The sequence below is a fragment of the Micropterus dolomieu genome, linkage group LG17 (genome assembly GCF_021292245.1).
Source record: "Micropterus dolomieu isolate WLL.071019.BEF.003 ecotype Adirondacks linkage group LG17, ASM2129224v1, whole genome shotgun sequence".
Classification (NCBI taxonomy): Eukaryota; Metazoa; Chordata; class Actinopteri; order Centrarchiformes; family Centrarchidae; genus Micropterus; species Micropterus dolomieu.
Window position 1 is genome coordinate 25,735,684 of NC_060166.1, and position 18,075 is coordinate 25,753,758.

Here is an 18,075-nt window from a genome sequence, read left to right on the forward strand (position 1 = left end):
AGCTGTTTTCTTTCAGTCTTTTTGTCCAGTTTTCTGTGGAAGTATAGATGAATTTAGTCCATAAATCTGTTGCTTTTTTCCTTCCAAGAAGCAATGACATTAGAAAGAATTACTGGCAGAGTCAAAACAGTACTGCAATGCAAGACTCTGCTTATTAGTGCAACAGGTCAAGCAGATAAAAGAACTTCTGAGATAACTTTGGGCAGCGAAGGATACATTTTGCCAATCAGGAGCATTCAATGTGTGATTCTGCAGGTCATGGAATAAGACTGCATTTAAGCGGTAATTTACTTGTACATTTGTCTAACCATCTGTCTTTGGTTTTGGTTGTAATACGTTTCATCATAACTTTTTTTTTTTAAATTTATCATCTTATTTAGTTTTAGTCTTGTTTCTGTTCTGGAAAATAATCAATAATACATTTTTTGTTGTAGTTTTTGTCAACAAAATGAACACTGCTCCGATATCATATTTTGTGAAAATATGTGTGTGAAGATACAGGTCAAGGAGAATATCTAGCGTCCAGTAAAATAACAGGGCCAAGCGCTGTTAACAAAGTGAGCAATTTTTATGTAGATTCTCTCATTTTTATTACAGTTGGATTCCACCGGGCATGGCTGCGTCGTGTTCTGGACATTCGCCAGTTGTTTGTGTTCGCAGACATTTTAGGCAATGGCTGTCAGAAAATCATCACTCATTCACTACTCCCTACCCCCCATCTAGGGAATTCTAGATGGAGGGTAAGACTTTACAGAGAGCTCACCAGCAAAATAAAAACAACACTTTCACACACTTCTTTGGTTATTCTCTCTGTGGCGTCAATTATGTCATTGCTGTCGCACAATTAAAATGTGCCACATTAACATCGGCTGGTGGACCATTTTTCTAAAGGGGTGATGGTATATTCTGCTTGGTTAGTGAACATTGGTTGTACACTACTGTTCACAATGCATTCTGGGATACTTTGGGTCCACTATAATTCTTACACAGATCTCTCATATTTTCACCCAGCACGACAAAATGGCAAACTCACTAGATAGTGAGTGATTTTGGACACAGCCAGTGTTTGTGATTCCACCAATAGCGCTGCACCGTGTTTTATTATCTGCTCTCGGGAGAATACGTGGCTAGTCTATATTTGGTGAAAGCTTCACAGAGCAATTTGGCCAGTTTTCAAAATAAAACATTGCAGACTCCTGATCATATATCAACAAAAACACAATTAAAACAGACAAAAAAAGAAACAATATAACTACGTAACCTACTTACCCATGGTAGAAGCACAAAAATCAAGGACAAATTACCAAATCAACTAAATCTGAGTAAGTCAACAAAATCAGGCAGGCAAAATGCTCTGCTTCTGAAATGCTCCCTGTGGGGTATGAAGCCATGCAGAGCACTGTACAAAACTGGGTCGCAGATGTGATGTTATAGAGCCGTGCCCGGTAGAATCCAGGCGCAATAGGATATAGGTTTCATTGCCGTCAGTGAGTTGATGATTTTTCCTGTGCTGTCTTTCAGTGTGCAGACCTTGGTTTGACTGTTATACTAGACTCAGCTAACTGCTCTAACCGGATTAATGGACAGTATAGTGGGCGACAATGTTCAGATGTTATAGAGTTGATCTGAAAACTTGGTATCTTTCATATGATTTCCACCATATTGCCATGATAACAGGCTGGACCTGACATAATTAATCACTTTGTCCTTGCTTTAAACATGGTTTCTTTAGTTGCTGTGGCGATGATGACCTTGCAGCACATTACCGTGGTACTGCAGCATAAGGTGTTGTGTGAACAAGGAACGAGAAAGAGAGATAGAGGGGGCTGAAACAGTGGCCCAATAAAATGAGGACAGCTACTATTAAAAGACACGCCAAGTTGTTTATGTCACATGACACTCAGAGTGCAATCCAGCAGAAGGCGAGAGGATTTCTAAGGTGAAGAAAGATTTTAGAGGAAAACACTGAAGCATATGCGTGAAGAGAAATAGAAAAGGAGAACAGGTGGGGATCAGAGAAAGATAAATGAAGAGATATGAGAAATGTCAAGATGGTATCACAGAGCAGCGCCAGCAGTGCTTTGAAATGGAACAAAATTCAACTTTTTCCAAACCCTACTTTTCCCTCTGATTCCTCCTCTTTTGTACCTGCCAGTACTCTCCTTGTTTTTCCCTCTCACTGCCAGACACTGACCTCTGTCCCTCACCAACTTGTACTAATTGCTGTTGTTTGCCTCCCATCACTCTTCCTCTAGCCTTAATCCTTCCCCTGTCACCACCTCTGGTCTCCGTTACTCTATTTGTCTCTTAGAGCCTCTCCCCCTCCCTGCCTCCTGATGCTCCTATCAGTATAAAGGGCAGCTAAGGTCGTATATAGCTGATATCCTGGTCAGCTGGTGATGCGGTGTAATACGAAGCGTCAGCATCTGCTTTTTGCTGCTGCAGCCCTGCCCTCTAACCTCTCACATTACTGAATTTCCCTTCCCTCCCTTTCTCCACCTTTGCTTCTCCCTTTTGCTTTTCAAAAGGTGCACTAATTAACCATATTTCCCAACATCCTAAGGATCCTAAGGATATACATCCTTCATTGAATTTGTAACACTTAAGGAAAGTCTGAACCGTCAACTTGCCACTTAAACAAACAAGACCTTTAGATGGCCAGACAGCAGCTCGAAGGGCACTTTAGCTGATCAGAGTTTACTTTGTGACTCGCTTGGGGAACTTGTTTTGAAGCAAATTGTTTCCTCTTCCTTTCTAGCATTCATACCATTGCTCTTTTTTCTTTCTCTGTCTATTGTGTTTCAAAAGTCAGCCACCGGAAATCAAATTTGGAGGAACCTGCTTACTGGCTTTCTTCTCCTCACCTTTCCTCATTGTTTTTTTTCTGGAAGTCATTCAAGGTGAATGAATGGCTTCCATCTCTGGGCCTTGTTCACTCCATTTTTACTCATTATTTATCTTTCTTCAGATGCAGGGCTGAGTGTGGCTTGTGTTAACAGTGCAAGAGCCTTTTCCATGAAAGAAAGTGCAATTCCATGTGGCTCACACTAAGCACGGCGCATTAACGCCAAGATGCCCAGCTAAGTGTTAATTTCAACTAAATAAAACTTAACCTTTGAAAATAAGAACTATGATGAGGTATATTATATTTTTTTATGAATGAATTAATAAAAGCTATGGATTAACAAATTTTTTTAAATTGCAGTCTTATGCAACAACCTGCACGCATCACACATGGTCACTCCTGATTAGTAGAACTTTGTCTCAGGCTGCCCAAATATATCTCTGCTTCACAAGTTGACTTGTAATGTTTAGTATTTGTTTATTAAAACTTGATTAAAACCAATATAGATTTCTAAATCAAAATCACAGGCCAAAATTAATACTGGCTCAGCTAGATCAAGCAAAAAATGTAGTGCTGGCTTTGCATTGTACAAACACCTGTTTTTGTAGAGAATGATGCACAGGTTCCAGTTTTTCTTAATGTTCCTCTTTCATATAACCTAATATTAGAACACATTAACTGTGTATGTAATCGGGGCTTAACAGTCAGTAATTCAGCAGCAGTGGTGCCACTGGAGGTTAAATCAGTGTGTTTTTCCTGGAGAGTTGTCATACTGAAGCCATGAAATCATTCAGAGTTCGGCCAAACGAGTGGCACCAACGGATTAGCACAGGATCAGGCAGCTTTCTTTAAATGAGGAGATACATGAACCCTGGTGACACTCTCGCCATTACACTCTGCTTTGTGCCGACCACACTTCAACAGCTGAAGTTAGTCATGAGAGAGACAAAATGTTTAGCTAAGATTTTACTCTGTATACTTTTAATGAAGTGTGTGTGTGTGTGTGTGTGTATGTGTGAATGTGTGTCTTTGGGGAAGTTGGGACATTAGGGGTTGCGTAATATCCCCAGTCTTCTCTACCTCCCTCTCCTCTCCTCTCCAATTTATTACCTTGGCTAGTTGATATGATGGTGTAATAATATCTCCAGCCTCTGGCTACGGGAAATGGCCACATGCATTATTCATACATGCTAAGATGCTTATTGATGACTCCTTTATTTATATATTTCCTCAACACCAGAGTCATTTCTCATATTTTAACCCCTTAGATTTAATATTCTATTTTGACATAAACCTTACTCATTTAAATAGGTTGTACTTGTTTGATGGGAATTTGGTTCAAGCTTTTGGGACGATCTAATAATACATACAGGTTGAGCCCCATTTATTGAATCTACCCTATTTTAAAGCTCATGGCTGCTCATTTTGTCATAACTGTTTCCAACTGTGTTGAATAAAAAAATCCACAGAAAACATAACTCTTTTGCAAAAACCACCATGACGTTGCCTCAGGACTCTAGGGTAAGTTTGCCTACTCCTAAATATATGTACATTCTCCAGATATTTGCTTCCTTTTCATTCATGCAGTCAGTGTAAATGGGGCATGTTCTCTGTTATGTTGGTACATGCCAGAGTTCAGTGCTACTGGGTATTCAGTGGGTTTTCTTTCTGAACTCATATTATCCTCTCTGCTTAGACCCGTGGTCTTTGGAACAGCAATGGGACAACTGTGGCAAACTATGTTTCTGGCCCAAAACTGGCACTTTAGGTGTACAAGTGTGTGTGTGTGTGTGTGTGTGTGTGTGTGTGTGTGTGTGTGTGTGTGTGTGTGTTGGTATTTTTCTTCTTTGTCCAATTGAGAACTAGTTTGACTTTTAAAAAACACCGGACTCAGGTACAAGCAATTAAAAGATTCCTGTATAATTGAGGGTTGTTGGCTCACACTGCTTTCCCCAAATAATTTGTTTTTTTACGGGAAAAGTGTTTCCCAAACATATACAACAAAGGTGGTGAAAGTAAAGTTACACTATTATCCTAACATTTGTGATTTAGCTGTGCAATAGAGGAAAGAGAGAAAGTTATAGGACAGGTCAGGAAGTAAGAGTAGGCACTGCAGAAGACTCATTTTGCCACTCCATATTTAATGCACTGGTAATGGTAGCCCGCTCTGTATTCTCTTTCCTTACCACAGTCTTCCTTGCAGATACAGTGGGCTACCCTGGCCTCTTGCTCTTGTCCACACACCCACACACACCCACGCACACCCACACACACCCACTGCCTGAAATATCAGCCTACGGCTGAAAAAGTAGTTCACCGCAGATGTGGTCGGCCCGAATAGGAGAAGAGAGCATGACACACAGGCAATCAATGTTTGACCAAGGGAGTATTTTACTTTATTCTATTTCGTCCTTCCTTTCTCACTTTCATCCTTTTTTTGATCTAATTTTTCTTCAAACCACTGGGTTTTTCTTACAGTACTAGCAGACCAAAATTGAAACCTTTGATGCTCTATCACTCTTAGATATCATCAGTCTGGGGTGTTTAGAGTTATTTTATAAATGATAATATGATAAATAGCTGTAAAACAGTTTTGTACTACAGCTCACTTGACTCATCTTCTGTTTCATTTTATTATTTCTTTCAGTTCCCAGAATACTTTGCAACAGTTGGCGAGAAAAAGAGAAGAGAAAAATGCCTAAATTTGTAACCACTAAATGTCAACTTAGATAGTAGGCTAATAATAGTAGGCTAAACAATTTTTTCAGTCAAGTACAGGACTGGAGCTCTACCCTTGGTCAGAGAAACACATCACATTTTATACTTTTATACATCACATTGTTGTGTTGTGTATTCACTTGCTTGTGGAAAACTCTGGCATTCAAAACTAACAAACAGCAATGCAAGACGCTACCACACACAACTTTTTCACATCATCAGTCATTGTTGCTGTTTGTCTTTGTGGCCTTATTTTCAAATGAAATAGTTTGTTTGGCAGCTGACTGTAGAGTCTTAGATGTTGGTGTTTCCCACCAGCACACGAACACAAAAAAACTCAAAAGGCAGCGTCAGCCCAGCAGACACAGAGCTGGGTGTTCTGTTTTTATTTTAAAATTATGACTACTAGTAGGCTAGACTAGGCTTCTGAATACAAATCGGACCTTAACTATGACATACAGTAGATGGCTTGGAGCTAAAGAGGAGTTACATATTTCCAAGCCCACATATATTGGGACAGGACTACTGCATGGGCACAGCTACTTCAGTAATAGAAGTTTTACTCTAAATAAAGACCTTTTAAAGTTGTCCACAAACTTTTGTCTGGATGGTCACATCAGTGCTTCATGTCAGCATATTCATAAGAACATTACATCTGAGTGTGGGGGACCTAAAAGTTATGTAACCACATGTGGGATGTAGGTTGGAGGGCACTTACTGTAAGCGTGGCAACTGCGCAGGAGAAGGTCTGGCGGGCAGTGGGTTCTTTCAAAATCTGGATGATGGCAGAGAGGTCAGAAAGTGTTTGAATGAGTGGATTTAAGGAGCGTGCTGGAATGTGCGTAACAAAAGAAAAACAAGAAAGTACTTGATTTCTCTCTCTCACCGTTTCTCTTTTTCTTTCTCTGATAGTGACCTCATGTAGTCATTTTCTCTCTTATCTTACCTGGCCACCTGCCAGAAGTGATGCTGGAGCCATCTGGCCAGGTGATTTGCTGTTTCCAGTCACACCAGGGTTGGGCAGATTGATAACTCTCTCTAATCAATACTTTGTTACTCAAACACTTGCTCATTTGTTATTGATGTCTATAAAAAAGTTATAGTATTCCCTTTCAAAACACAAGCTCTATTGTTTAGTAGGAAAGGATCGATTGCAGTTATGAAACAATGGCTACCTTAATCATCCACGTTAAAGTGTAAAAGTCTGTAATAATTTTATTTTGTTACGTTTCATTAACTTTCTTTCAAATTTTCTTTTCATTTAAACTGCTTTTGTAAGTTTTTAAAGGCTGATCTGTGCAAACTACAGTAATCATTTTAAAGGAATTACTATAGTATTATTATATGTTATACTCAGCAAGTGGCATGATCAATATCGCTGCATAAAACACTACTTACGGTACATGTTGGTATTAACATTTCTTGTCACCGTTCTCTGTTGGTCACTTTTTTTGGACACAAATACATGCACATAATTTTTTTTTCTCTGTCTCATGATCTCTCTCTCATCTTCCCTTGAAATAAATTGTCTGCGCCTGACTGCGTGAGCTTTACTGTTAGCGATATGGTGTTTGATTTGATTTTCCAGCTGAGAGCCTGGCAGTCCTGTGAGGGCTACCATGAGGGAGGATGTGCAAGAGAATGACTGGGAAACATGCTGAAGCTATGTGTGTGAATGCAAATGTGTGCCTGACGTGTGTGTATGTGTGTGAGTGCGTTAATCCCTGCTCCACTGACACTCTTTCCTCCTTCTCCACAGAGAGAAGTGCCTTCTTTCACTGACCCCTGTTTGGCTCCCGCCTCTGCCGCCTCTGCCTCCGTGCCTGTCCATGTCTGCTGGAGTTGCCAGCCACGCCAGGAGCCCGAGGACTGCCAGGACTGCCAAGTCTGTCCACTGAGACAGTCTCTACACAACTGACACATCCAGCCAGACCTCCCTCCGTCCATGCTACTCTGCTCTCCTCTGTGGAAGTCAACCACTTCCCCCTTTTCTGCAGACAGCCTGATACTGAAGACAGACAACTTTTATCGGCTCCTGTGAGCGGAAGGAGATTGTCTCTTTGCTGTCCCCTCCATCACAGCCTTCTCCTCCTCATCCTCCTCCTTCTGTTCCTCTTTCTTCTCCTTCCTCCTCTCATCCAGCCCTGCATCTTTTCATCATGGGCCAACTCGATCGATAATGTGTTTTGCCATTCGTCTCATCTGACAGTTCAGCCGAGGAGCGAGGCGATAGAGAGAACTGCTGTGTGTGTGTGTGTGTGTGTTTGAGGGAGAGGACGAGAGAGTGAGATTATAAAGCAAACCTCTGTGGCCATCACCAGCCCAGGCCCTGGGTGACAGGCGGTGAAGGATTCCTATTATAGCCACAAACTGACTTTTGGGATGGGCTGCAGGTGGTAGGCGAGTCCCAGGCCTCACAGAGCCTCAGAATCAGACCCAGGGGACAAAACCTCTTAAAACTGGCTATTTCCCATGTTATTTACCTATTCTTTCTCATCATTTGTCCTTGTATCGTTAGAAACATACAGCCGCACCCATAACTGCATTTGCTGGATATCTATTCCCCTTTATCGTCCCCTCCTGCCTGGTTCAAAATGGCGGTGAACGTGACATCGATCCGGGACACAAAATGGCTGACGTTGGAGGTTTGTCGGGAATTCCAGAGAGGAACATGTTCACGACCGGACAGCGAGTGCAAATTCGCCCACCCTGCCAAGAGCTGTCAAGTGGAAAACGGCAGAGTCATTGCCTGTTTTGACTCACTCAAGGTGAGTATGGCAAACACCTGTGATATTCATTCATCACTGCCCTGTCCTCTTTGTTTTCTAGCTTGCAGTGTCGTCAAGGATAGTCTTCAGGATGTTTTTTTTATTTTGGGGTTATATGGATGCCAGGACTTGTTAGATCTAAAGTGAAGGTGTAGTTGGTGATTCAGGGTTTGATGCAGAAGAGATCGTGGGCTTATTTATGTAGTAAGTTGCAAGGACACATCAGTGATTTTGCAGCACAGTGAGATATTGTTTCTGTAATGGTTAAGCCGTGGCAAGGGGATGAATACATATCTGTATAAATACTTTTTTGTGTGTGTGTGAGTGCGTGTGTGTGTGTGTGTGTGTGTGTGTGTGTGTCTCATTAAGCTGAGATGCAGCTGTAATTGCGTTAACATCTGTGAATCAGATTCAGAGTTTCCTTCACAGGCATAGAACTTACTGCAGGACTGTTGGTTGGCACACTGCTAAAGTTTCTGTGTGATCGTCACATCAACAGGCTGAATGGGAAATATAGAAGTAGGGCAGCACACTGTGTATTTCATGTTTGGTGTTTGTATGTGAAACTGTGAGTGTATGTCTGTATGTGTGTTATTTTGAGGTCATGCAACACAGTGGGGTGTTCTCAGAAGGCTCTGTAATTTACTGTCTATTTTTGCCCTGGCACTGGGACAACACACTCCCACTTTGCAGCTCCTCTCTCTCTCTCTCTCTCTCTCTCTCTGTCTCTCTCTTGTTCTCTCTCTCTCTCTCTCAGAGACCGGGGGCAGAAAAATCAAACAGAAGAGAAGCTGGAAAGAGGGAGAAAAATAGTATGGACTGGGTCAAGAACTTTACAGGATTAATTACACAATGCTGTATATTCATTGTGGCGAGAAATGTTTACCTGAAGCTCACAACTGATAAGATGTCTATAGTGTTAATAGACCAAAGTGCTTCAGGTAATGTATTTTAAAAGAAATGTTATTACTGCCAAGATTATGTTCACTGGCAGTGTTTCGTCCAGGACAGGAAGCGCAGGACACTAGAGACTGGGTTTCCAGTCCTACATATGATTAGTTTTAAGCAACAAAAACACAAAATTTTGAACTAGATTCTACAGCCACACTAGGCAGGCTGATGGGAATGTCAGCAGTTTTACAGGTATTTGGTCATAAACCAAACTTTATGCCAAAGTTTAAACCAAAGTGGTGGACTTACCAGCAGTGCAATCCCTAGAACCATGCTGCTAGCATGGCTAAAATATAGCTGATAAAATAAGTATACCCTTTCCTTAACCCTTACCAAGTCAGATAAGTTACCTAAACATAACCATAAAGTGATGCTTTAGTTGCCATGAGCTAATCTGAAAACATGTAATCAGTTAATATTTTGCAGATATGTTAAATATGAACCATTTGATAACAAATTGATTAAAATAAACATACAAGTTATGTGTCAAGTCACTTTAGCTAAAACTCTATAAGCAACACATTATCCCTTCAGTTATAAACATACGGTACACAGTTCACACTTGTGGATGCCCATACACTGTGAGTGTACATCTGGTCACACTTTTAATTTACCAACAACAGTGTGAGAGGCAGCATGTGTTGTGGCTGAGAGCAAAAACACTGGCCTTCTGTAATATAGTGGTATAATAATAGTATAGTAATTGTGATTAGTAGTATGGTAATAGTATATAATAGTAGTAATAGTAGTGTATATATATATATATATATATATATATATATATATATATATATATTTAGTATGGTAATATAGTATCTTTACTATATTGCATATATGAAGTCAAGTACATATGCATGTACATATGCCGAATACAAGTCACATGCAGCACACAGCATGTGTACACGCGAATGCTAGAAATGTGTTGGATACAGTGATATCAATCAAGTTAGTTGGGGTATTTTGGCTCAAGTGAACACTGTGATTCTGCATTCTAGAGTTCAGTCTACCGTGTTTTGCGCTTGTCCTGTAATTTGTTTCCTATCTGATTGGCAAGCAGGGTGTTATTCAGTGTAACTGGAGATCAGTGCTGGAAGTCAGTCAAGCCGGTCCAAGCGCAGCTTACCTTGGTTTATAACTGGAGGGGGGGGGGGGGCTTCTTGTTAAGCCAGGCGCTGTGTTATTACAGCTCTGAGCTGCTTGGTTGGAGCTCCGATGGCCTGGGTGGGTTTGGTTGGTACAGGTAAGACAGGAATGGGTAAGGGGGCCTATTGGGGCATTGCATGGATCATGAAAACAGACAGGGAGACAGAGCCGGAGAGGGCGAGAGCAGCCACAGCAGGGAATGTGTGAGGAAGCGTAGCACTGTGCTCAGAGCCCTTCCCTGCTCTCAGTGCCAGGGCATTCCACAGTCCACCTCCCTTCCCTGCCTCTATGACAGGATGATAGATCTGATTTATCTGCAGATGAATTCATAACACATACCCAGGCATGGAGAGAGGGGCAAAGGGGATAGGGAAGGACAGGCAGAAGGAAAGAAAAGGGAAAGAAAAGGGGGAGTAAAGGGATAGATGGTGGTACACGTGGCTTTGCACTCCAGGACAATTTGGCATACCACCCAACCCTCATTCCTTTTGAAATGCTGGCCAGCAAAGGAAGGGAGGGCCTGTAGCTGGAGAAATAGAAAGGCATATGGGCAGCTCCCCCTTGATTTTTTCATATTTCTCTTTGTATTTAAATAGTCTTTCTTTCTCATGTTTAATTACTTGTTTTTTATCTTTCCAGTTGGTCTTGGTGTGTCAGTGTCTTTATTCCTCCCTCCCTCTCATAAACTTCATTCAGTCATTCAGCATTATCTTACATAAAGGTGTTTGTCAGCTGTGAATGTAGTGGAAAGTTCCATTTGATGGGTGGCGCAGGAGAGGTTGGAGTGATAGAGGCGAACATGAAATGAGTGAGAGAATCCGTACATAGCTAACATTACAGTCTGGATGAACAAAGAAAAGTAACCTGACAAAGATGTGAGTAAACTGTCTGAGTACACAGCACAATTTTAAAATTTCATATCATAATATAATAATATAATAAATTGGTTATTTTGTTGATGGAATTGAATGGGTTCAATTTGCTTAGCTCAACCCCCGCAGTATTATACCAACTGCTTCACCAGCAAAAAAAAAGTTGGTGTGTTTTAAACATCAACCTGTGTACAGGTAGAGTAACTTGTGGAGACGGTCCTCACCAGAAAAACAACGGCATTGGTTGTTTGTTCAAATGCTTAAACTACCTATTTATCTTCTCCTGACAAGTGATTTTTAGCAGTCTAGGTGTGTCACCCTCATATTATTTGTATGAAAGCCTTAGCCAGAGAGGTGCCAGATCAGAAAAACCCCTCATATGACTTAACAGCAAGTTTAAAGGCACAGACAAACATCCAATTTTGGACTTGTTGGTTTGAATTGTCTATAATTAGATAAAAATGTGGAAAAATGGGGTATTTGCTTGTCCTTTTGGCTCCTGCTACAGGAATCCAACAGCTTGTTGCTATTAGCAGAGCTAGAGAAAAGGCTGGGTTCATTGTAAGATAATAAAAAGCAAATCTGGGGGTATTTAGTCTGACGAAATACAATAAACTCTCCATTGGGCTATGATGGGAAACAGGTGAGAGTAAGCTATAGTATGAAGGACTAGCTGCTGATGACCATGCCGAAATTGTCTCAGTGGGTTGAATTTCCAAGTAAATTTTTGTCACTAAGATTTTCAACCTTTCTATTCTATGCTTTGTCTCTGGGGAAAAATCTTATCTTTGGAATCCATTGTAAATGTCCAAAGCAGCTTTTCTCTTATGATTTGGGGTGGACTACTGGGTGGGTGAAAATCCAAAATGGTACATTGTGAAAGATAGTTACTCATGTGTTAATTCATTCTTTACTATTGGGAATAGATTATATCAGGAACACATAGGAAGATATTTGACTTAAGTTTCGGGGAGTGGTTGGTGTAATTGCACTTTTACTCTCTACGAAGATTTCTTTTTGTGCTGATTATATTTTAGACTTAAATAGAGATTCTTATTCAGTGTTAACATGCAATCTAACAAGCCCACTCAGGATTTACCAATTTACTTATTTACTTGTTTCAAGGAAAACATCATTACATGGAAAACTTCAAAGTGGTCATGGATATAAATTAGTTGTGATTATTTTATGTTATTAAGGGAAATGCTCCGTGACGAGTGAGACTTTAAAAACTCTGCAGATACATTTTCTCTCTGTATTAACATCCGGGAGCTTTGAAAGGAAAATATTTTGCACAGACTTAGTTTTCACTATTTATTTGAATTTTTCACATGAAAGGATAGGAATGTAAATTTGTACATTTTGCCAGTATTACACATCAGTGTCCTTCAGCCAATAATGAAGACCATGTTCTGCCAAGCATTTGATTAAATTAGCACAATGTTAAAATGCAAATACAAAGTGATTTAAAAACAGATCCCACCATAAAATGATGATCACTGCCATAACCAGCTACAACAGACACTGAAAGGATTTGTATTTCATGTTATTCATATTCAGTATTTAACAAAGCCTTCCCCTTCTACCCTTAACTTTAACATCCACTTATTTTCAGTAGTTCTGTTGCCTACAACTCTAATGTTGAGATGTTGTTGAGATGTTGGTAACTCATCCTGTTGGCCATTATTCTGCTCACAGTGGAGGAATCTAATATTCCCACAATTTAACTCCCACAGTGTATTGTGTATTTTTCATTGAATTTATGATCTATGTTTGTTACAGTTTTATGATACCAAAAAATCCCGTGATACTTTTTTGTTGGAATTTATAATCACAGGAAATATCCACACACGTGTATCTTAATGAATTGAAAGAAATGAGAATGAGATAAAATAAAAGAAGCTGAAAATACTTATTAAATTAAATTGCTCCAAGTTATCTTTTCATTGAAGGAACTACAAGTTGAACTATACCTTTGTAAGTCTGCAACCTCTCCATGCCATGTATTGTATTGCTGAACATTTGGTGTGACAGTGATCCCTAAACACATGACTTTAAGAATTAACCAGATAGCAGGTTTAGGTATCTGAAGGGTTGTGGTTAAAAACCTTTTTTGTAAAAGTGGCACATTATATGAGGGCATTTGAGTAAATGTAGTTATTAGGGTCAATACAGTAGTCTGTCTATAGTATAAGCCAAGTATTTTGGCTTGTAGCCTTCATTTTGGTGTTTAGAAGCAAAGCAATTGGAGCAACTGATTTGTCACATTCTCAAAAATCTGTCAGTAATTAAACGTTGCCTTATGTTTCTGAAAATTATACTTGTTAACTATTAACTGTTGAGGTTTATGCTAATTATCCAATCAAACAGCAGAGTACGTAGAAAGCTGAGATTCTACCTCTTTGTATAAAGCCAGTGAAACAGGCAGCTACTGTTACAAAGAATGTGTTTGATAGAGAGCCATTGGTTTGATTTTATTGGAATGGCTCATTGTCAGAGAAAATGTATGGCTGTCAGAGTTCAACAAAGACCAACAAAGACAAAGAAAACATTCAACAAAGACCAGATGCTCTTTATAGCTGGGGTACATAAATATTTTGGTCTCAAGAGTTTTCTGGTCAGTTTGGTGCCTGACTGTTACTAACTGAAGACAAGCTTACCTTATATTTGGTGCTCTAGGGTTTTTCACACTAGGTCCACCTGCAGTGGCTTAAAGTTGTCATATGAAGATCGGCTCAACGAATTGGACAGTGTGCAATTGACCACGCAGATGGTGTTTTAGGCTTTTTTTTTGCTTGGTAATTTAGCAAAACACTTTTGTTATCTCCAGTTTCTTGGGCAATGTTAGACACAACACAGTCATGTCCTTAACTAAAAGGCTGGCGTATAAAGGTGCTGTTATTGCCTCTGCTTAATGGAAACTTGGTGCTATGTATGTATATTAGAGTCACAACTCTGTTTTCGGTTTCATTATGCATCCATTATCCTGAAGGTGAAGATTGTGCTAGTAATGCCACATGTCCTTGACAAGTGGTGAACCTATTATTGCAATAACACAGGGCATTACCCTGCTGTGTATTATATTCCCATAATCACTTTGAAGTTTATAATGGCAGTTATAAATTGGAGCCAGTACCAGTATGTTTTTGAAATGTTTTTCTTAAAGTTGCATACATAGGAAGCACAGTCTCCATGGATGCCAAAAAAGCATTGAAACCTATTTTAATTTCCCAATAGGTAGTTATCAGTGTGGTGTGGCTTTGGTCTACAACAAGGTCTGGTCTCCAATAAGTCCCTTTTGGGTAATGACTCAACAAACAAACGCAGACATCTATACATAAATAAAAACCTGACAAACTTACCATTTGGGACCTTATTAGAGAAGCAAATTGTAATAAAGAAAAACATACAGTCTTATATTTGTTCAGAATTCCCCAGGGTACCTAAATAATTAATGTAAGATTCAAATTATTAAAATAAAACAACTCTACAGCTTTTGTAAACTCCATAATGTACCCTCTGAAGCAACAACACTGAAGTACTTTAATGTACAGTGTATGTTGAATAATCCCAGTGTCTGAATAAATACACGCTCAGTTATATGTTAATGTATTACACTGCATTACACTGTACTGGTCAGTTGTGAGTAGGACTTTCTTTCCTGTCAGAGTGATCAACTGATGATTATAGGCTGTATTTTAGAGTCCAACTCACATACGCCCAGACCCACTCAAATATTTTAATATTGCACCGACATAGTCACTGAAACACGAGCAAAGCAATGCTGGGAACGTATGGTGACCTACATATGCACTATACTTCAGAGTCCTTGAAAAGACACAAAAGAAATACAGAGGGTGAGTGCAAGGGAGAGGAGAGAGAGAGAGAGGAGAGCAAAGAGAACAGATAACAGGAGAATAGGTAAGGCAATATGTATTGAGATGAGAGCCCAGTAGAAAACAGGCAGAAGTGTGGAAGTGTGTATGTGTATGTGAGTGTGTGTGTGTGAGAGTCTGAAGTGCACAGAGGGATGCAGTATATGGATAAGAAGTCTTTGAAAGGGAAACGTACTCCAACAGTGTTAATCTGCTCTGTGTCTGTATTCTACTGTCGTGCTCTTAGCTCACATCCTCTTCTCTCATTACCTTTCTTAATCTGTCTCTACTCAACCCATCTTGCCCCCCCCCCCCCCCCCTTTGTCTCTCTTGGGCATCGCAGACGCCTTCATTTCCATTTCACACACAGTGGTTTTTATCTTTTTTTTTAAATCTCTTTTCAGCATATTTTGGGGAGACATTTGTTTTTCTCTGGCTTTCTTCTATTGTTTGTTTCTTTTTACTGTGGCCAACCAACAGGGAGAGATGAATCATGCTTCCACGATGGGTGCTGCTTACTTGTCCTCATTGTTCATCATCAGACTTTGGTCAGCAGGAATCACTAACTGTGTTTGGGCCACCTCTACATCAAGCTGGCTAAATATGAAAAAAGCTGTTTTTATGTGAAAATAATGTGCTTCCACTCTAGAGGTTTAGCTTGTTGTGTCTGAGCAGTCTAAACTTCATTGCTCTCCAAAACCTCAGCGCTGTAAGTTTGTATCCCGCTCGGAAAGTGGAAGCTTAGCATAGCTGGCAAATGTTTACACTGATTCCATCTAGACTTTATGTATGGAAGATTTTATTGGACTTTAATATTTGTAACCCACAGAAAACAATCCACAAATGCGTACTATGTTGTGCAAATATTTCACTATCTACAAATATGTATTTTTACATTTGTGATGTGTAAAATCATATCCACAAAAATACAGAGTGACCTCTACACACAAAACAGTTTTTGCGCATTTGCAGATTGCTTTCTGTGTAAACTGTAAACAGTGATAAAGTATTCAATAGTAAATTATATACACTTGTACAGAAAAATTTAGACTGAGTAGAGTCCAGTAGTCCAGCAGAAGCAGAAGTTGTTGTCTCTTACAGATGACCCTGGGTACTGCAATGGATAGTCAACAGACAGTCAATAGACAACTCATGAGAAGCAATATCACTACCGCCACCTGCTGGTGTTGCTAATAAACTGCTCTCACACGTACAGATCTCTGTTTACAGATCTCTGTGGTAAAGAGTGGACAAAATTCCACATATGCGTAAAAAGGAGGTCACAAATGTAACTGACAGGAAATGATCCGCAAATGTGCTAAAACTGTTTTGTGTGTAAAAATAGATCCACAAATGCTTAAATAACATTTTGTATAAATATGTGTACTTTGTTAAAATATGCGTGTACAGAGTAAATTGAACATATTTTCAAATTGCACTGTATTTTTGTGGATATGATTTTACACAACACAAATGTAAAAATACATGTTTTGGGTAGTGAGATATTTGTGTGTATTTTTTTTACAGATCTCAATCTGATCTTGGACAAAATTCCACAAATGTGTAAAAAGTAAGTTACAAATGTAACATGACCCACAAATTGACAGAAAGCAACATGCAAATATGTGTAGAAGTCACTCTGTATTTTTGTGGATATGATTTTACACATCACAATGTAAAAATACACGTTTGTGTGAAATATTTGCGCATTATAGTATACATTTGTGGATTGTTTTCTGTGGATTACAAATATTAAAGTCCAATAAAATCTTCCATATTTATGATCCCAGGAAAACACTTACTTAAGAGGGCCACTGTCACTGCAAAAAGAATTATAATTTTGACCACGAATGTACAAGTCAAAAGAAATACCAAATATGTTAAAATGAATTTCAGTTCAACCTTAAAATAAACTATCAATCAATTTGGGAGTGATAGCATTTTAAATACTTTTGGCTATGTTTGGACATAACTTTTGTTTCTTTTGAGTCTTTGATGTGCATGTGTAAATGTATACACGTCTCCTTTAAGGAGTTTTTGTAAAGTGGTGTTATTGGTGTAAGACATGCTCAAAAATATTAGTGTTAGCAAGTGGGTTATCATCTAGGACTCTGCAGATCCATTTATAGAATATATTTTTGGACCTAAGAAAACAAGATATACCATATCTGATTTCTCACATAGCACAGCCTACACAGGACATTATGAAAGGAGGCTTTTATTAGCACATTGCCATGAAGTAAGCAGGCAACACACCAGCAGCTATTAACTTTGTCAGGCTGGATTCATGAGCAAGTCCTCCCTTGAAATGTCTCCTCTAAATGTCTCTCTGTCCTCGGAGAGGCCACCATCTCTACATCCATCTGTGGATGCTATGCTGCCTCAGCATAGACACGAACACACATCCATCTTTAAACATGCTGCATCAGCATGGAGACATGACACAGCAAGATCAGAGCCAAAATACATGAAAGGACATTTAGGAATAGCCTCTCACCACATACAATCATATCGCTTTCACCTTTTGGCACCCTTAATTCTTTCTTTTTTAATCATTACCAAACCATTAACATTGCCTCAAATTACAACTTTCTACATACAAATCTCCGTGTTGAGATCCTTTTCTTGCCTTACGAATGTGTTGTCGTGCAAGGCTGGAGGGCCCTGGACGTTTAGGAAATCTGAAGGTAATATCAGCATCTCTGCGTGCTGAGTCGTGATGTCCCATTGCTATTGCTGCTCCTGCTGCTACTGCTGTTGCGAACAGAATATCTAATCAGTTATGGCCTGATCCATTCCTGTTAGTCTGTCTCGCCCACCTCCCCAGCTCACTAATCTAACTCCCCATCTTTCTCCAAGTACACGATCACCTCCCCTCCTCCTCCTCCTCCTCCTCCTCCACT

The 18,075-nt window shown here is 39.7% G+C and overlaps 1 protein-coding gene across 5 annotated transcripts in view; it reads left to right on the plus strand.

Annotated features, from left to right (window-relative positions):
• Positions 1-18,075, plus strand: part of LOC123985894 (muscleblind-like protein 1) — a 68,512-nt gene that overhangs the window by 13,488 nt on the left and 36,949 nt on the right. For all 5 annotated transcript variants that reach the window (XM_046073857.1, XM_046073859.1, XM_046073860.1 and 2 more), the window contains exon 2: positions 7,323-8,331. In XM_046073857.1, coding sequence (XP_045929813.1) covers positions 8,158-8,331 — 174 coding nt within the window. In that variant the 5' untranslated portion in view covers positions 7,323-8,157. The remainder of the gene's footprint in view (positions 1-7,322; positions 8,332-18,075) is intronic.